The 20,946-nt window shown below is 39.2% G+C and overlaps 1 protein-coding gene across 2 annotated transcripts in view; it reads right to left on the minus strand.

The window, feature by feature from the left end:
• The window catches only part of FRS2 (fibroblast growth factor receptor substrate 2), a gene marked incomplete at both ends in the record, with an annotated part of 45,492 nt that continues 24,546 nt past the window's right edge, over positions 1–20,946 (minus strand). For both annotated transcript variants that reach the window (XM_080706048.1, XM_080706049.1), the window contains 5 exons: positions 1–951; positions 4,294–4,457; positions 5,261–5,419; positions 8,541–8,727; positions 11,836–11,927. In XM_080706048.1, the coding sequence (XP_080562174.1) occupies positions 1–951; positions 4,294–4,457; positions 5,261–5,419; positions 8,541–8,727; positions 11,836–11,927 (1,553 nt within the window). The remainder of the gene's footprint in view (positions 952–4,293; positions 4,458–5,260; positions 5,420–8,540; positions 8,728–11,835; positions 11,928–20,946) is intronic.

A 20,946-nucleotide genomic window follows, 5' to 3' on the forward strand; every position in this document is an offset into this window, starting at 1 on the left:
TCACATGGGCAGGTCAGTACTATTATGCCTAGTCTTCCTAGATGTACCATCGTCTCGTGGCAGTGCTTTCTGCAAATTGGACATAGCAGCAGTTCTCTCGATGTCTATCACAGCGTACAGCTCTGTGCGCCTGGTAGGGGTTTGCGGAAGGGGAGTGGTAGGCGTTTTTGGCGTCTGAGGGTTGTCAGAGTCACTGCCACCTTCCAAGTCAACCTGTATGTAATTGAGCTGCCTGTGTTCTAAACTTGGGCGTCTGATATCAAAGTTAAAGACTGTCGGTGTACAGTCCCGACGCCTGGAATATTCTATTTTGTGAGCACTTGCCGGCACGGTTACATTCTCCGTATTTACATAGTTATGCATTGGATCTAGATTATTATGGTAGCCATTTAGAGACGGGGTCTTTGGTCCTAAATTGTCATCTTCATCCCTACTTAGCTTTCGGGCTTCCCAAACTGGAGGCAAAGATGGTAAATTTTCATAGTTTAATAATGCAGTTCTTCTCTGAGCTGAGTTGTTGATGTTCTGGGTATCTGAGGTGCTGGTAGATGTCAGACGACCTCTCCTGACCCCTGAGGCACTAGGGATAGACAGCCCGTTTATGTTTTCATACACCAGTTTGTTAACAGAGGGTGCATCTCTTCGCTCATCACTGTCATAGCCAGTGTCCCATTCTGTGTTGTTTGCACCACTCCCACTAACTTGCTCTCTCCCAAGCTGTTCCAGTTTCTCTTTTTCCATTAATTGCTTCTGAACAGGTGTTGGTCCTAAAACAAATTTGACTCCTTCGGGTTCAAGCAGAATCTGAGGGTCCCTGTCTTCAATACTACTTGGCTCTTCTTTTGGTGTACTGCTTTCAGCATTAGAAACCCTTGCCTCCAACGGAACGTGCACACTTGCACGGTTTTTCCTCTCTTCTTGCACACCTGTAGTGTTGACATAGGTATGTATCTAAAATGAAACAGAAAATGAATCAGTAACTTACTTTAAAAACAAAATAAAAGTGCAAAAGCCTGACCACATCAATTAATTTTATTGATTAACATTAGGACTCTTCTTTCGTCAATACAGGGGATTGAACTTAGGGGCACTCTTATCACCTACCTACATCCTCATCCCATTTCACTTTTTATTTTGAGACAGAGTCTTGCTAAATTATCCTGGATGTCCTTGAACTTGTACTCCTCCTGTCTCAGCCTCCCAGTAACTGATATTACAGTTCTGTGTCACTAGATTAACTTTATAGGGTACTCTTATTTTGAAGATTTTGCATCTTTTTTTTTTTTTTTTTTTTTTTTTTGGTGGTGGTACTTGGGGGTGGAACCCAGAGGCTTTCTACCTCTGGGCTATACTCCCAGACCTTTTTTATATTTTATTTGGAAACAGGGTCTCACTAAGTTGCTGAAAGCCTCACTAAGTAGCTGAGGCTGGCTTCGAACCTGTGCGATCCTCCTGTCTCAGCCTCCCAAGTGCGGGGATTACAAGCATGCGCCACCATGCCCGACATCTATTTTTTTTTTTAAACTAATAAAAAGAGGGGAGGAAAGAACCTAGGGGCATTCTACCACTGAGCTATACTCCTAAGCTGATTTTATTATTTTATTTTGCAACAGAGCCTCACTAGTTGCAGAGGGTCTCACTAAGTTACTGAGGCTGGCTCTGAACCTGAGATCCTCCTGTCTCAGCCTCCCAAGCACTGGGATTAAAGTATGTGCTACTACGCCTGGCTGCATTATACTTGATTACAAAATATGAAAATATTTTGTTAAACAAATCAGAAACAAGCTGGGCATGGTGGCATACACTTGTAATCTCAGCATTTGGGAGGCTGAGACTGGAGGATTGCAGTTTGCAGACAGCCTCAACTACTTAGTGAGGCCCTCTGCAAGTTAGTGAGACCCTGTTTCAAACTAGAGAATAAAAAATAGGGTAGGGAGTATAGCTCAGAGGATGCCGCTGGATTTCATTCCCAGTCCCACCAAAAAAACAAAAAAACTCAGAAACAAAATAGGAATTATCATTTTGTTGTTGTTCTAGAAGTTCTTATCAATGCATTTAAAACATAATTCAGGAATAAGAAATAACAAGTAATGAAAAGAAAAAGACAACTTATCACTATTTACTAATAATCTGACTGAATGATGAGAAAAACTCTACCTTGGTTCTATAAAACACAGAGATATAAAATAAATACCACCTGGCAATAAATCATCAGTACTTAGAAAAGCTCAATGGTATTTTGGAGAGACAATATAAAAATGTTTGTAAGTCTATATGTAATTTTTTTTTGTTGCTAGTGGGGATTGAACGTATGGGCATTCTCCTTCTGAATTATATCTCCAGTCCTTTTTGGTTTTTATTTTTTGAAAGAGGGTCCCAGTGGGTTGCTGAGGGCTTGCTAAGGTACTGAGACTGGCCTCAAAACTTCAATTCTTCTATTTCAGCTTTCAAATACTGGGATTACAGAAGCATGTCCAGATAGACTTTTAAAGATTCAAAAATGAAGTGCAAAACTGGGAGAAATGAACTTGTTTACTACATAAAGAACACAGAGACACTTACCTTTTAAGACTGACGCACTGCCTACTGCACTATAGAGGCAACTAGACATTTACTGTGTAAACACTTAAAACTTCTGAATGCTAAATGATAATATGGGTCACAAAGGTAAGTTTAATATGTAGATAATGTTCAAACGAATACTTCATTCCACAAATTAAAACTAGAATGGCCAGGAGCATAGTATCTCCACAACAACACCAACAACAAAGTCTACCTTTCTACTAGTAACTCACTGATTGGAAAGACTAAAATATAAAAAGGTACACATTCTTTTCTTTGTATGTGTGTGGTACCAAAAAAGAAACATACAGAAAAAAGAAACCTGAGGCATTGTACCTCTGAGTTACATCTCCAGCCCACTTTTAATTTTATTTTTTGGTTTTGAAAAAGGGTTTCTTTCTAGGTTGCTCAGAGTTTCACTGTCTTACTGAGGCTGTCCTCAAACCTGTGATCCTGAGCCAGGAGTGGTGGTTCACGCTTTTTTCTTTCTTTCTTTCTTTCTTTCTTTCTTTCTTTCTTTCTTTCTTTCTTTCTTTCTTTCTTTCTTTCTTTCTTTTTTTTTTTTTTTGGTGGTACTGGGGGTGAAACCCAGAGGCATTGTACCTCCAATCTACATCCCCAGCCCTGTGTTTTATTCTTTATTTTGAAACAAGAGTCTCACTGAGTTGCGAAGGGCCTTGCTAAATTCTGAGGCTGTCCGTGAACAGTGATCCTCCAGTCTCAGCCTCCTGAATGCTGGGATTACAAGGGTGCGCCACCACACCCAGCAGTTCACGCTTTTAATCCTAGTACTTAGAAGGCTGAGACAGGAGGATTGAAGGTTGGAGGACAGTCTCAGCAAGTAGTAAGACTTTCATCAACCTAGTGAGACCCTATTTAAAAATAAAAACAAAAAGGCCAGGCGTGGTGGCGCACGCTTGTAATCCCCGCGCTTGGGAGGCTGAGACAGGAGGATCGCACGGGTTCGAAGCCAGCCTCAGCTACTTAGTGAGGCTCTCAGCAACTTAATGAGACCCTGTTTCCAAATAAAATATTAAAAAAAAAAAAAAAAAAGCCTGGGAGTACATCCTGGAGGTAGAAAGCCTCTGGGCTCCACCCTAAGTACCACCACCACCAACAACAACAAAAAAATAGAGCTGGGGGTATAGCTCAGAGGTAGGATGCCCTCAGTTCAATCCCCCATACTACAAAAAACAAACACCTGTGATCCTTGTTTTTATTTTATTTATTTATTTGCAGCACTGGGGATAGAATTCAGGGGCATTCTACCTCAGAGCCAACACCCTCAGCCCTATTCTTTATTTTGAAACTGTCTCGCTGAGTTGCAAGGAACCTCATTAAGTAGCTGAGGCTGTCTGAGAACCTGGATCTCTTGTCTCAGCCTCTCATTCTGGGATTACAAGCATGTGCCAACACGCCCAGCTAATTAGTTAATTCTTAATCCTTGGAGGATATTCTTTTATGTAGGAATTGACCATTAGTTATATCTCTCTTAAGTTATATCATTAGGTTTATCTTCCTTAATCTATAAATGCACCTCTCTTGGGAATCCACAAACTACTCTAATTCTGTTTCTTTGACACCTGCACATATTTGAGCATATGTCAGCAAATAGTCCTTTCTACAAGCAGTGAAAGTTAAATTCAAAGTGAATAAAATCATCAAGCATTAGCACAGTAACACTTTCAGTGCACACAGTCAGCATCACTGTAATACAGCCGCACAGCTTACTTGTTCCTCAGCCACAAGCAAAGGGTGTGTAGATTCTTCACCAACGGAAGGTAAGCGAGCACTGCCCACAGAAGGATGTCTGCTTGAAGGATGAGATGAAGCATCTCCAAATGAAGGATATCGAGGATATCCATTAGGTAAGTTCTGAGCAGCAAACCCTGGGGCTGAGTTTTTGTTTATTAGTTTAAGAAGATATGGGGGTAAGGCAGAGAATGAAAGTCAATGAGTATTTAATCTGGTGATTAAGAAAAGTGTTTCTGACAAGACATATAGAAATTAGAGCAAAAACAACACTCCCATCCATAATTTATATAATCTGGAATACTCAATGCTTCATTTATAAAATATTTAAAATGCTTATAATTATAGCTAACAAATCAATTAATTAATTTAGTGGTACTGAGGATGGAATCCAGGGGCCTTCTACCTCTGGCCTACACTCCCAGACTTTTTTATATTTTATTTGGAAACAGGGTCTCGCTAATTTGCTGATAGCCTCACTAAGTAGGTGAGGCTGGCTTTGAATCTGCGAGATCCTCCTGTCTTTGCCTCCCAAGTACTGGAATTACAAGTGTGTGCCACCATGCCCGGCTTGTAGCTAAAAATTTTATTTTATACATTTATATATTTGTTGCAGTACTGTGAAACCCAGGGGCATTCTACTAGCCTCCGAGCTACACCTCCAGCCCTATTTTTTTATTTTTTCTTTTGAAACAGGGTCTCACTGAGTTGCAAAGGGCCTCACTAAGTAGCTGAGGCTGGCTGCGAACTGTGATCCTCCTGTCTCAGCCTCCCAAATGCTAGAATTACAAGCATGCACCAACATGCCTGGCTTAACAATTTTAAAATTGGTAACTCTATGTGCTTCTGTTAAACCAATGTGATTTCTAATGTGTTATAAATATCTATAACCTATAGTTTATAAGTGTCTGGTATTCAAAAGATGAGAGAGAAAATGGCTACTTACTTGTAGGCGTCCGAGGTGTTCTGGGAACTTCCAATTCTGTCTGATGATTATTCCTTTCTACAACTGGCTCTTCCACAACATTTATACTATTATTTTGCATAATTTCTTGCAACATGTTAAATAATTCTTCTGCACGGGCACACTTAAAGGCAAAAATTCCTACGAATATAAACCAAAAGAGGAAAATAGCAACCACACCTTTAAAAAAAAACTCTAAGAATATCTGTTAAAGAACAAAAATGTAAAATAAGTATTTCATGTGCCCAAATAAAAAAAGTCCTTTTATTTTTTAACTTTTGGTATTAGAGACTGAACCCAAGGGCATTCTACCTTTTTTTTTTGGGGGGGGGGTGTCTGGGGATGGAACCCAGGGTCATTTGACCTCTGAGCCACATCCCCTGCCCTATTTTTATTCTTTATTTTGAAACAGGGTCTCACTAAGTTGCGGAGGGCCTAAGTAGCTGAGGCTGTCCGCGAACCGCAATCCTTCGGTTTCAGCCTCCCAAATGCTGGGATTACAAGCGTGCGCCACTATGCCCGGCTTATTTGATTCATTTATTGATTGATTGACTGTACTGGGGATGGAATCCAGGAGCATTCCACCTCTGGGCTATACCCCCAAACCTATTTCATTTTTAGTTTATTTATTTTTATTTTTTTATTTTTGGTGGTAATGGGGATGGGACCTAGGGCCTTCTACCTCTGGGCTACACCCCTGAACTTTTTTTTTTGGGGGGGGGGACGCTGGGGGTGGAACCCAGGAGCATTCTACCTCCAAGCTATACCCCCTTCCCTATTTGTTATTCTTTATTTTGAAACAGGGTCTCACTGAGTTGCAAAGGGCCTCACTAAGTGACTGTGGCTCTCTGTGAACCGAGATCCTCCTTTCTCAACCTCCCAAATGCTGAGATTATAAGCGTGTGTCACCATGCCTGATTTACCCCTAAACTATTTTATATTTTATTTGGAAATAGGGCCTCATTAAGTTGCTGAGAGCCTCACTAAGTAGCTGAGGCTGACTTTGAACCTTTGAGAACCTCCTGTCCCAGCCTCCTGTTACTGGGATTACAAGTGTGTGCCACCATGCCTGGCTCTATTTTATATTTTATTTAAAAATAGGGTCTCACTAAGTTGCTGACAACCTTGCTAAACTACTGAAGCTGGCTTTGAATCTGTGATCCTCTTGGCCCATCTTACTCTTCATTTTGAAACAGGGTCTCACAAAATTGCTGAGGCTGGCCTTGAACCTGTAATCCTCTGAGACTCACAAGTACTACAATATAGGCATGTGCCACCATGCCTGGCTTAAGAAAGACCTTATAAATTAAATTTTTGATTAAATAAAGATATTCCAGCCAGGTGTGGTGATGCAAATTTATATTTGGGAGGCTGAGACAGGAAGATCGAAGGTTCATGGCCAGTTTCAGCAATTTTGTGAGAGTCTGTTTCAAAGTAAAAAACAAAATAGGGCTCAGTGTGTAGCTCAAAGGTAGAATGGCCCTGGGTTCAACCCTCAGTACTAAAAAAAAAAAAAAGATACTCCTGTTTCAAAACAGAAACCCAATAAAAAGTTTTACAAAATAGTTTTCATTTGTCTAAAGGAGATGGCCCAAAACAAAGCAGACAAGATTTGTACTTGTATTCTAGTAGACTCTGAACGGCAGGGGGAGCCAAACTCATCATTAACAAGTCCATAGTTTACCATTTAACAAGGTCCTTTTAGGAGTTTTACGAAGGATAAACTGGGGCATGGTGGCATGTGCTTGTAATCCCAGTACTTGGGAAGCTTAGATAGGAGGGTCATAGGTTGAAGGACAGGCTCAGCAAGTAAACTTTTACCAACCTAGCAAGACCCTGTTTCATAATAAAAATAAAAACAGGGCTGAAGTTATAGCTTAAAGGTAGAATGTAACTGGGTTCAATCCCCAGTACCACACATTAATAATAATAATTATAATAATACTGTAGGATAGGCATTATCATTCTCCATATATAGGTGTTTTTTTGTTTGTTTTTTTGTACATGGGATGGAACCCAGGGGCATTCTACCTTCAAGCTACACCCCCAACCCAATTTTTATTCTTTATTTTGAAACAGGATTTTACTGAGTTGCAAAGGGCCTCAATAAATAGCTGAGGCTGTTCACAAACCAATCCCCCTAGCTCAGTCTCCCAAATGCTGGGCTTATAAGCATGCACAACAATACCTGGCTCTCCATACATAGTTTAAGAGAGGATATGTAACTTGCTAAGGCCACATAAGTAGTAGGTAGTGCAAACAAAACAAAACAAACAAACAGACAAACAAAAAACTTCAAACTGTTCTATTTAACTCCAAAGTTTGGGTTCTCTCCCTAACAAGTTGGAACAATAAAGACATTTAGTCAGCTGAACAGAACTAATTATTTACTGAGAATCTTAAAGTTAGCCCAAGTAAGCTGAAGTAGTGACACACACCTGTAATTCTAGTACTTCAGAGACTGAGGCAGGAGGATCACACAGCCTAGCCTCAGTAAGTTAGTGAGAACCTGTTTAAAAAAATAAAAAAGTCGTGTGTGGTGGTGCACGCTTTTAATCCCCGCGCTTGGGAGGCTGAGACAGGAGGATCACACAGGATTGAAGCCACCCTCAGCTAGCTTAAGAGAACCTGTTTCCAAATAAAATATAAAATAGGTCTGGGAGTGTAACCCAGAGGTAGAAGGCCCCTGGGTTACATCCCCAGTACCCCCAAAAAATAAAATAAAATAAAATACATAAAAAGGACTGGATGTGTAGTTCAGAGGTAGAATATCCCTGGGCTCAATCTCTAGTTACACCAAAAAAAAAAAAAAAAAAAGCTAACACAAGTAAAAATTTCTGACACAGAAAATGTGCTTAGCAGCTGGAAATGATGACACATGCTCATAATCCCAGCACTTGGAAGGCTGAGACAGGAGGATCACACAGGTTCGAAGCCAGCCTCAGCTACTGAGTGAGGCTCTCAGCAACTTAGTGAGACCCTGTTTCCAAATAAAGTATAAAATAGGTCTGGGAGGATAGCCCGGAGGTAGAAAAGCCCCTGGGTTCCACCCCCAGTACCACCAAAAAAAAAAAAAAAAAAAAAAGTGTTTAGCAATGCTTGATAAATGAATGTATAACTGTTATATCTCTTCCTCACTATCCACACATTTGAATTTTTTTCTCTCAGGACTACAGTAAAATATTAAACAGTGTACATAGACTCACTAAAGAACAATATTTCAGATATAATACTATTTGGTGAACACAAAGGCTCTACCTACCTTGTCCAGTTTGACACCTTCGACCACTTTCAAAAGAAAAGAGATTCGAGTCATACCCATAGCGTCGCAGGCAGAGGTAGTGCCATTTTACTGAGTCACGTTTGCGGGTATACAGAATCAATTCTGTGTCTGTAAGTTCCATTATTCCAGAACCTAACTCATTCCCATCATCATCCACATTAATGACCTAAGAAAGAAGGACAGCCACAGTCTTCACCAACTCATCAGGAAAATGCATTGCTGCTGATTCGTGCAGTGAATCGATCATTTGTTAGTTCATTCACTGACCAATGAGGGTAAGGCATGGACTGTGTAGCGGTGTCATACCCAGCTCACATCTGTTAGGAATTTACATTTCCAATGGAGGAACAGATATACAAACATAAAACAGACACCACAAAACTATGATTAATTGAACGTATGCAACATAGGCTGCAGAAGGAATAACTGTGGCCTATGGTGGTTAGGGAAACCTTCACATAGGGACATTGGCTGGACCTAGGGTATAATTAGATACAGACAGGAAACAGAGTAAGAGAGAAAATCTGATTGTTCAGGAGATATAGAACACAACATGAGAGGTAATTCTAAAACACAAGGAAGGAGGCACTTTTCAAAGAGACCAAAATAAGACTGGCATAGAGTTCATGTAAGGAAAGGTTTCATACTACTGAAATGCCTGAAGACTAAGAACAACAGATAAGATCTATGGAGAAGTTATTATTTCCCTATGAAAAGGCAAAATGCTTTACATGTTTTTATTTATTTATTTATTTATTTATTTATTTATTTATTTAATTTATTTATTTATTTAGCGGAACTGGGAATGGAACCCAGGGGCATTCTACCTCCAAGCTACACCTCCAGCCCTATTTTGTATTCTTTATTTTGAAATAAGGTCTCCCTGAGTTGAAAAGGGCCTCAGTAAATAGTAGCTGAGGCTGTCCATGAACAGAACCGTGATTCTCCTGTCTCAGCTTCCCAAATGCTGGGATTACAAGCATGTGCCACCACACCCATCTTCCCAGCCCTATTTTTATTCTTCATTTCGAAACAGGGTCTCACTGAGTTGCAAAGGGCTTCACTACGTAGCTGAGGCTGTCTACAAACAGCAATCCTCCTGTCTTGGCCTCTCAAGTATTGGGATTATAAGTGTGCACCGCCATGCCTGGCTTTTTACATGTATTTTTCCCATTTCATCTCCACAACAACCCTAGGTCTTAAAAAAAAAAAAAGAAAGAAAGAAAGAAAGAAGAGAAGAGAAGAGAAGAGAAGAGAAAGAAAAAAACAGAAAAGAGAAAAAAAGAAAAAGAAAAAAACTAAGATTTAGTGGTGAGCCAGGCACAGTAGTGCATGCTTGTAATCTCAGCATTTGGGAGGCTAAGACAGGAGGATCGTGGTTTATGGCCAGCGTTAGCTACTTAGTGAGGCCCATAGCAACTCAATAAGACCCTGTTTCAAAATAAAGAATAAAATAGGGCTGGGGTTGTAGCTCGGAGGTAGAATGCCCCTGGGTTCTATTCCCAGTATCGAGGGGGGGAAAAAAAAAAGAAAAAGAAAAGATTTAGTAGTAATGTAACTTGCCCAGGGTCACAATCCCCCCCCCCCACTGAAATCTCTAAAACTGCAAGCTAAATAAACCTTTTCACTATATAAATTTATCTAAGGTGTTTCTTACAGTAACAGAAAACTAACTTAGTTGGTAATGAGACTGAAAAGGCACCTATAAAATGATTTTTTAAGGAAATTAAGGAAAGTATTACCAGAACCATATAATTCACTGGATATAAAAGATCAAATAAAAAGTACAAATTTCTGCTATGGTTTGAATGCATTTTGCCTGCAGGCATTCATCATGTGTTAAAACCTTGGCCCTCAGCATGGCAATGTTAGGTTATTAGTCCATAGGTCATTGGGGGTATACCCTCAGAGGGATTAGTGTAGTACTCCTGGGACCCTAGTTAGTCCATGGTGGCTCTCTGGCTTTTTGTATTGTACCATGAACTCTTCTTCTTGAACACATTTCCACCATTGTGATGCTATCGTTTTCTCTGAAGCTGTCTGCTATGAGATGATAGAGTCAAGCAGCCTTTGCTATAGTCAGAGCTATACTGTTTAGATCGACCTTCACTCTCCAAAATTGTAAGCTAAAAAACTTCTTCTTTATTTTATTTTATTTTATTTTATTGAGGTACTGGGGATTGAACCCAGGAGCATTCTACCTTTGAGCTACACCCTAGCTCTATTTTATTTTTTAAAGTTTATCTCTGGCATTTGTTACAGTAATGGGAAATTAATAAAACTGTGTATGTTTGGATTTATCGCTGTATTTTCTATTTCATTCCTTCGGGTTTTATTTGTTGTTGTTGTTGTTGTTGTTGTTTGTTTCGGTACTGGAGATTGAATCCAGGGGCCTTCTACCTTCAAGCTATACCCAAAGCCCTATTTTTTATTTTTTATTTTGAAACAGGGTCTCACTTAAGTAGCTGAGGCTGTCAGCGAACCGCAATCCTCCCATCTCAGCCTCCCAAATGCTAGGATTAAACGTATGTGCCAAGCTGGGCGTGGTGGTGCACGCTTGTAATCCCCACACTTGGGAGGCTGAGACAAGAGGATCACACAGGTTTGAAGCCAGCCTCAGCTACTTAGTGAGGCTCTCAGCAACTTAGTGAGACCCTGTTTCCAAATAAAATATAAAATGGGTCTGGGAGTATAGCCTGGAGGTAGAAAGCCTCTGGGTTCCACCCCCAGCACCAGCAAAAAATAAATAAATAAAAATAAATAAAAATAAAAATAAAAGTGTGTGCCACCACACCCAGCTCCTAAATAAACTTCTTTATAAATCCCCAATCTCCAGCTGGGCGTGGTGGCTCACACTTGTAATCCCAGCATTTGGGAGGCTGAAACCAAAGGACAGCAGTTCCCAGACAGCCTCAGCTACTTAATGAAGCCCTCTGCAACTTAGAGAGATCTTTCTTCAAAAATAAAAAAATAAAAAATTGGAAAAGGGTGTAGCGTGGAGGTCGAATGCCCCTAGGTTCCATCCCCAGACCCGCAAAATAAAATAAAATTAGTCCTCAATCTCAGGTATTTCACTATAGTAATAAAAAATGTACTAAGATTAATATAATTCCATATTGTCACTAAGAAAATATCATCATTTATTCAAATAAAAAAGGCAGAATGGAAAAAGGAAATATAAAAGATTTTAGTGATAAAAGCAAGAAGATAATACATAGTAAGTAAAATGAACAGATCTAAGTAAAAAATGAATATGTATATTGGTTTTACTGACCTTAAACTTGTTCCGATGGTTATCTGGGGCAGTGTTTTTATCTGGACAGCTACAACAGCTACCCATGGCTTCTTCAGAAGACCATGTGAGCACTACATGAAAAGTAATTTGGAGAAAATTATTAGATGTAGAATACAGAAACTGTAAAACAGAAAGGAACTTTAAAAATCATCTAACATAGCAAGTAATGGTACATGCCTATAATCCAAAATATTCGAGAGGCCAAGCAGGAGGATAACAAGTTTGAGGCCAACCAAGGAAACTCAGAGAGAGAGACCTTGTCTCAAAATAAAAATAAAAATTGCTGGGGATATAGCTCAGTGGTAGAGTGCTTGCCTATCATGAATCAAATTCTGGGTTTAATCCCCAGTACCACAAAAAAAGAAAAATCCAGGTGTGGTGAGGCCTACTTGTAATCTCAGTACTTGGGAAGCTGAGTGGGAAGATCACAGATTTGAAGCCTGCCCTAGCAACTTAGGCTTTCAGTAACTTAATGAGACTGTGTTTTTAATAAAACATCAAAATATGGGTCTGGGTGTATAGCTCTGAGGTAGAAGGCCCCTAGGTTCCAGCTTCAGTACCAAAAGAAAAAATAACCTAAAAAATAAATAAGCATAATAATTTTGTTATAATTAAAATGTATTACTTGTTCAAATTAATGAGTTTCTATTCAGTTTTTCATTTCCATACAAGGTACAATTTCTTTTTTTGTTGTTGCAGTACTGGGGATGGGCCCTAGGGGCATTCTACCTCTAAGAGACACCCCCAGCCTTATACTATATTCTTATTTTGAAATAGGGTCTCACTGAGTTACAAAGTGCCTCACTTAAGTAGCTAAAGCTGTCCTTGAACAGTGATCCTCCTGTCTCAGCCTCCCCAAATAATAATAATAATAATACTTATTTATTTTAAGGTGCTATTGCTTGAACCAGGACCTTGTACATGCTAGGCAATGGCCCCCTGACCCAAGAAAGATAGTTCTAATTTGAAACTTTCATCTACATCTCTGACTTCTCCTCTTAGACCATAAACTCTTAGGTAATGGAGAAGATATTTTGCATTTATGACCACCAGATTAATATTTGGAGACCACATCCGAGTTATGTAAGAGAATCAAAGAAATCAGAAGGCAAATGGATGCATTCAAGAAAACATTATTAAATTCTCTAATTTAATAAATATAAGTTGTGGACTTGGTTCTTTTTTCTAAGGTAAATTTCAACGTACCTAGATCTGGCCATTAATATTCTTAGCCTCTGCTGCTGCATCAGGAGCTTAATCATATTTCAAAATACCATGTTTTCTTTGCTCACTTAACCTAAAATGGTAGAAAAAAAGTTGTGAATTTCTTTTAAAATGATAGCACTATTTACTTAGATAACTTAAACTCAAAAGTCTAAAAATTGAATAAATTACTTAAGGTTAATTTAAAATTATTATCATATTCATGTTAGCATCCCTTTTCAAAAGAAAAAAGCAAAAATGCAACAGTCTCAATTCTGTGCTGCTTCTGGCTTCCCCAATACAGCTATGACTTACTATACTTAACCCCTTTCAAAATTCCATCCCAGCTTTAAAGCCCTATTCCAGCCAGCGGCAGACTGGTTCTTCAACACCAGTGACTTTTCCTAAACCTTACTACTGTCATCTTTCCTGCAGAGCCAGTGACTCTCAGAAGAATCCACACACCCTCTCTGTCTTCCAATTCCACATGATTCCCCAAAACCAGTTCAGAGAAGTCAATCAGAAAACAGAAGTGAGGTTAAGCGTGGTGGCACACGCTTGTAATCCCAGCATCCAGGAGGCTGAGACCAGAGGATCTCGGTTCACAGGCAGCCTCAGATGCATAAGTGAGGCCCTTTGCAATTCAGTGAGATCCTGCTTCAAAAATAAAAAGACTAAAAACTAGGGCTGGGGATGTAGTTCAGAGGTACAATGCCCCTGGGTTCCATCCCCAGTACTGAAAACAACAACACAACAGCAGCAGCAGCAAACAACAAAAAAACCCAGAAATGAGCATGCCATGCATTCACAGGATAGTGGATCACAGTTATAAATTAGCCTATAGTTCCAAGATATGTTAATAATATTTTAGAAATTTTCAGGTCAATTTATTTACAACAGGAAAAAAAGCCAAGTTCATTCAAATACAGAAACTGATATTTACTAAATACTTAAGCTGTATCAGGTATTGAGTTAAGAGGTTACAGGAAGAGTCTCATTTCAATTTACATATTACAGTTAACAAATATGAATGATACACAAAACTAATGTTTTCAATATCACACACACACAGCATCATCAATAATATCAACTCTAAACTTCAAAGCCTAAATGTAAAATCAGTATGCCATAAGTATTCTTCCGGCTCTGAGAACTGCTATTATACCTCACTTGAAGGTGGGTAGCAACCCAGAGCCTTTTCTGTAGTATCCCCTTTATAGCCTCCCAAGCACTGAGATCACAAGTGTGTGCCACCATGCCCGGCTTAGAAAGTCTTTTAAACCCTGATACAACTGACATGCTGTATATATGCCCTGAAAAACAGTAAAAGCAAGCAAAAATCCCACAAAACTTTACCGACGCTAATAGAATAAACAATGAACGGAATATTGATCCTCCAAATAAGGTCAGAGTAAAAATTTTCTAGAGTGCAAAAAGAGTACTTTTTAATATTTTCAGAAATTTTATAGATTAATACACTGATTTTTTTTTTATGGTGGTGGTGGTGGTGGTGGTGGTGGTGGTGGTGGTGGTGGTGGTGGTGTGTGTGTGTGTGTGTGTGTGTGTGTGTGTGTGTGTGTGTGTGTTACTGGGAATGGAATCATCCAGGGGCCTTCTACCTCCGGGCTACACTCCCAGACAACTTTATATTTTTTATTTCTAAACAGGGTCTCTTAAGCCAGCAGAGGCTGGCTTCGAACCTGCGTGATCCTCCTGTCTCGGCCTCCCAAGCGCAGGGATTGCAAGCATGCGCCAATACACCGGGCAGTAAACTGATTTTTTAATATTATAATTTATTTCAAAATTTATGGCTTTCTTGATTTGGTGTTATAATGAGTCACTCTTATTTCCTTTAATCTTATTTATTATCCTTTAATTTATTTCATGAGGAGCATTGAAGAATGTCTATAAGTGTAATGAAGAAAACAAGGGAGATTGTCCTGATTAATTGACTTAAAAGCTTTTAGAAGCTGAGCATGGTGGCGAACACTTGTAATCTCAGCATTTGGGAGGTTGAGGCAGAAGGATCGTGGTTTGAGGACAGCTTCAGCTACTTAGTGAGACCCTTTGCAACTCAGTAAGACCTTGTTTCAAAATAAAGAATAAAGAATAGGGCTGGGAGTGTAGCTCGAAGGTAGAATGCCCCTGGATTCCATCCCTACTACTGAAAGGGGGTGGGGGGTGGGGGACAGCAAGGCTTTAAAAGTTAGTTTCTCCAGAGTCAGTAGCTGATCAGAGGAAGAAACAGGCTTAAATCCTGATCTAACTCCAAAGCCCTAACTCTAACTCCACGTAAAAAGCTTGAAACAGTACCTAGCATATAGCAAGCATTCAGTACATGTCAGCTATTGAAATAAAAACAATTGCCAGACTGGGCGTGGTGGCACAGGATTGTAATCCCTAGGCTTGGGAGGCTGAGATAGGAGGATTGCACAGTTACTTAGGCTCTCAGCAACTCAGTCTCTCAGCAACTTAGTGAGACCCTGTTTCCAAATAAAATATAACATAGGTCTGAGAGTATAGCCCAGAGGTAGAAAAGCCCCTAGGTTCCACCCCAGTACCACCAAAAAAAAAAAAAAAAAAAAAAAGCTGGGTGTGGTGGCACACACTTGTAATCCCAGCATTTGAGAGGCTAAGACAGGAGGATCTAGGTTTACAGCCAGCCTCAGCTACTTAGTGAGGCCCTTTGCAACTCAGTGAGACCCCGTTTCAAAATAAAAGAATAAAAAATTGGGCTGGGGGTATAGCTCAGAGGTATAGAATGCCCCTAGGTCCCATGCTCAGTACCGCAAAAAAGAAAGAAAGAAAGAAAGAAAGAAAGAAAGAAAGAAAGAAAGAAAGAAAGAAAGAAAGAAAGAAAGAAAGAAAGAAAATAAAATGTTATTGTTGACACTGGGGTATTGAACCCATAGACATTATTATACTCTCAGACCTTTTTTATTTTGAAACAGGGACTTTCTAAATTGCTGAGGCTTGTCTTGAACTTGTGATCCTCCTGTAGCCTCCCAACTACGGGGATTACAGGCGAGCACCACCATACCCAGCAACAATTTATCATAGAACAATTTAGCAATTTAACTGGGCATGGTGGCATATACTTTTCATCCCAGTACTTGGAAGAATGAGAAAGGAGGATTGTGGGGGGGGGGGGGCACCGCTGGGTTCAATCCCCAGTACCAAATAAATAAATAAATATTTAAAAGCTAGCCAAGTGTGGTGCCACATTTGTAATGCTAGTACTTGGGAAGCTGAGACAGGAGGATTGCAGGTTCATGGCCAGCCTCAGCTACTTAGGCCCTCTACAACTTAGTGAGACGGTTTCAAAATAAAGAATTAAAAATATGGCTAGGAGTACAATGCAGAGGTAGAATACCATGAGTTCAATCCCTAGTACTGGGGGGGGGGGGGGGACTAAACTAAAAAGGGCTGAGTAGAGTACCCCTAGGTTCAATCCCTGGCACCACAAAATAAACAAACAACAAAAATCAATGCTGTAGACTTTTGGCAGCCAACTTTACTGTGCCTAAATTTCCCTATTTATAATATCAGGACACCTATTTCATAAAGTTACTGTGAAAACCAAGTAAGTTCTGGATATAAAGACATTTAGAAAAGCACGTAGTGTCTTAGTAGACAAGGCATTATTATATCACCACTCTGGGTAAAATCCTGTCTCTCGAATCACAAAGGAGCCTTTTGCACTGTAAGCACAGAAAACCTAGAACTTAAGCACCTTCCTTAACAAGTGTTACATTAATAAATTTAGTAAAGCTGTCCTAAATTATTCCAATATGATCCCTGTAGAATGACAAGCAAATAGAACACTGAACTCTATTCACAAGAGTGATTATACATTTGGTGCTTAGGAAGGCATATTGGCTTTTTCAGTTCACTAGCACTAAGGGTGAATTTGGCTTACACTACAGTAGCTCTGTTCAAATACAGCCAGGACAGAATATCTATAGTTAGACATAGAAGCATAATTTTAAATTTTGGGCACAGTTAACTGCCATGTTAAATTACATTTAAAAATTCATGAGAATGGACCTCAAAAACTGTTGTTTTTGTGTCAGTCATCTGGCTAGGATTTTAAAAAAATCTATTGAGTAGGTCTTTTTTACTTATTCATATTAGTATTCTATTTATTTTTAGCATTAATAAAGATTTTATTATTGTTATTATTCTGAAGAAAAAAGTTAAATAAGAGAAACCAAATAGAGTAGAACCTCAATACAGTCTTCTAGTTACTTAAACCAGAACCTTACTTGAAAAGCAAGGACACCAGTAACACAGTTTCAGTATTAGGTAGAACTTTTTTTTTTCTTTTAAATTTTTAAATTGGTAAATTATATTCAAACATCATATTGGGGTAAAAAACTTGTGTGTACAAGCATGTACTCATCGCTGATTTAACCTCTACCCAATTCCCACCCCATTCCCTCCCCGTCCCTCCCTCCCTTGCTTGGCTTAGTGATTGACTTCGATATATTTAAGTACTAGGTAGAACTTTAAAAGATACATATTCACACACAACTACAAATGGACATAAGTATTTTTAAGCATCTATATATGAATGTAGTTGTATTTGCATACTCCCAAATAAATTTCTTTTCTTTTAGGTTTCTTATTCTAAGGACAATATTGGTGAACTACTTCATAATTCATAATCTACCCATCCCCCACAATGTTTTTTCTTTGGTGGTACAGGGATTCCTAGAAACCCTTCTACCTCCAGGCTACACTCCCAGACCTATTTTATATTTTTATTCAGAAACAGGGTCTTTTAAGCCAGCGAGGCTGGCTTCGAACCGGCTGGCTTCGAACCAGTGAGATCCTCCTGTCTCCGCCTCCCAAGCACAGGGATTACAAAGCGTGCACCACCACACCCGGCCCCACCATTAAAAAAAAAAAAAAAAAAAAAATCAATTACCAAGAAAAATCACACCAATATTCGGTCATTTATTTTTTGGAAATTCTTTATGTCTAATCTAAATTCTTTATACTGTGAGTCATTTTAGACAGAATTAAGCTTGAATTAAGCTAAAACATTAGTATATAAAAATGATTTGTAAACAACTATCAACAGTAAGGAGGAAAAAAAATGAATGTAGCTAGGCATGGTAGCACATGCCTATAATCCTAGTACTTGAAAGGCTGAGACAGGAGGATCACAGGGTTCAAAGTTAGCCTTAGCAATTTAGTGAAACCCTGTTTCAAAAATAAATAAATAAATAAATAAATAAATAAATAAATAAATAGTGTTGGTATTATAGCTCAGAAGCAGAATGCCCCTGGGTTCAATCTCCAGTACCAAAAAATAAAAATTCAAAAAAAGAAACGAGAACCAGGCATGGTGGCACATGCATATAATCCTAGTACTTGGGAGGCTGAGACAGAAGGATTGCATAGGTTAACTACCAGCCTCAGGAATTTAATGAGGACCTCCACAACTTAGTAAGACCCTGTTTCAAAATAAAAATTAAATAGGGCTGGGGTTCAATCTGAAGTACAGGGAGGAAGGGAGGGAGGGAAGGAGGGAGGGAGGAAGACTGGTTTCTGCACCACACACGGCAACATTCAGTAAGAATTTTATTTTTTTGGTATGTGCATGGTACCAGTGGCATTCAACCCTTTTTATTTTTTGTTTTGAAAAAAGGTCTTGCTAGGTTGTTGAGAGTCTTGCTAAAATGTTGAGGCTGGTCTTGAACCTGTGATCCTTCTGTCTCAGCCTCCCAAGCACTGCGATTATAGACATGTGCCACTATGCCTAACTTTCTTCCTCCTGAGACAAGATCTCACTGTGTTGCTTGGACTGGTCTCACCTTAGCCTCCTGAGTAGCTGGATATACAGGTATGCACTATAGTGCTTGGTTTCCAAACAAATATTTTCTGAGTCTATACTTTCCGCTAGGCACTGAGCTGAATGCTAGAAATAAAGACAGACACTTTCCATGATGTCAGGGGGCGTAGTGTCTACTGAGGGAGACAGATGAGAAAATGGACACTTGACAGAACTGGTGATCCATGTGCAGTGCCATGAGAACATTGAGCTCAGCGAGGGGGAAAGAGAAGTGTCAAGGAAGGCTGCCTGGGAAAGGTGACCCCCAAGCTGAGTTCTGAGAGATGGAGAGAGTTAGCTAGGGAAAGGGCCATCCCGATCAAGAAGAATCTATACAAAAGCACCCAGGCCTAAAAGAACATAGCCTACAGGTACACTGTAGTTCCTTGAAGATAGAACGTAGGGTGTGCCTGAGAAAATATTACAAAATTAGTGGAATTCTAGGCACCTGGCCATTTCATGAAGGTAAAGCCTGCACTACTGAGGGCAGTTCATAATTCCCCTCCCCTTTTTCTTGGTACTACAATTGAATGGGGGGGGGGTCTACCTCTGAACTATACCCTGAGTCCCTCCTCCCCTTTTTAAACTGGGTCTTGCTAAATTGGTGAGGCTGGCCTCAAACCTGTGATCCTCATCTCTCTGTCTCCCAAGCACTATAGATATGCACCATCATGCCCTGGGATACTTTCCCTTATAATCCTTAAAAAAAAAAAAAAAAAAAAAGAAAAGAAAAAAAAAAGAAAAAAATCACTAATGTTTTGGCAGTACTGGGGATTGAACCCAGGGCATTCTACCTTCCAGTTACATGCTAGACCTAGTTTTTATTCTTTAGTTTGAAACAATGTCTTATTAAGTTGCATAGGACCTAAGTATCTGAGGTTGGCCACTAACCTGTGATCCTCCTGTCTCAGCCTCCCAAGTACTGAGTTTACAAGCATGTGTCACCATGCCTGCTTCTCATAGTCATGCATTTCAGTTTTTAGAAATAGAAATACAAGAAAATATATAAAATCCCCCTGTGAGTGTGTATGTGTGTATATGTATTTATGTGTATGCATGCATATATATATACATATATAAACAATATCATGTGTTTATTTAGCAAATACTGAGAAAAATGCTACTATAATAGCTTGCTAAAAATAATGTAATAAAAAGCTAAAAATGGAATATGACACAAAAATCAACCTCTACCTTTAATAATGCTGGTCATAATTCATTCCTGGAAACATCCTTAAAGTTTACATAACTAAATCTGAGTACCCATCTCTACCCTAAGATATGTCCAAAACCAGCAGATGAGTCATTCTGCCTTAGCTAATTCAATAATTTATTCAGTACCAAGGGCAACAATCCCAGTACTTTCAATCACCGGAAAAAAAATATCACTGCCCTTTGGAACTCTCAGCAAAACTCTTAGTTCAGTGCTTTGTGTTGCGATATAAAAATATGTATATCACAAATATACTGTCCTTTAGAAACATCAAAGGGATGAACATCTAAAAGAGGCAATATGTGGCTTTCTGCACTAAAATTCACAGATTGTAACATTTTTAAAAAAATGTAGTTGCACGCTGGGTATGATGGTATGTAACTGTAATCTCAGTACTTGGGAGGTTGAGACAAGAGAATCTCAAGTTTGTGGCCAACCTCAGAAACTTAGCGAGACCCTGTTTCAAAATAAAAATAATAAAATAGGGCTGGCAGTATAGCTTGGGAGACAGAATGCTCCTGGGTTCAACCTCCGGTGCCAAACAAAACAAAACAAAACAAAACAACAAATGTGACTGCAAAGTAGCAGTAATAAAGTATAGGCATTCTCCAAAGAGCATTTATCATTAATTTTTTTTTTTTTGCAGTACTGGGGATGGAACCTAGGGGCATTCTACCTTCGAGCTACACCCTCAGCCAAATACAAACACACACACACACACACACACACACACACACACACACGTATATATGTATATATACACGTATGTGTATACATATATATACATACATATACATATACATACATACATACATACATACATACATACATATAT

Source organism: Muscardinus avellanarius (genome assembly GCF_963383645.1).
Source record: "Muscardinus avellanarius genome assembly, chromosome: 11".
Taxonomy (NCBI): domain Eukaryota; kingdom Metazoa; phylum Chordata; class Mammalia; order Rodentia; family Gliridae; genus Muscardinus; species Muscardinus avellanarius.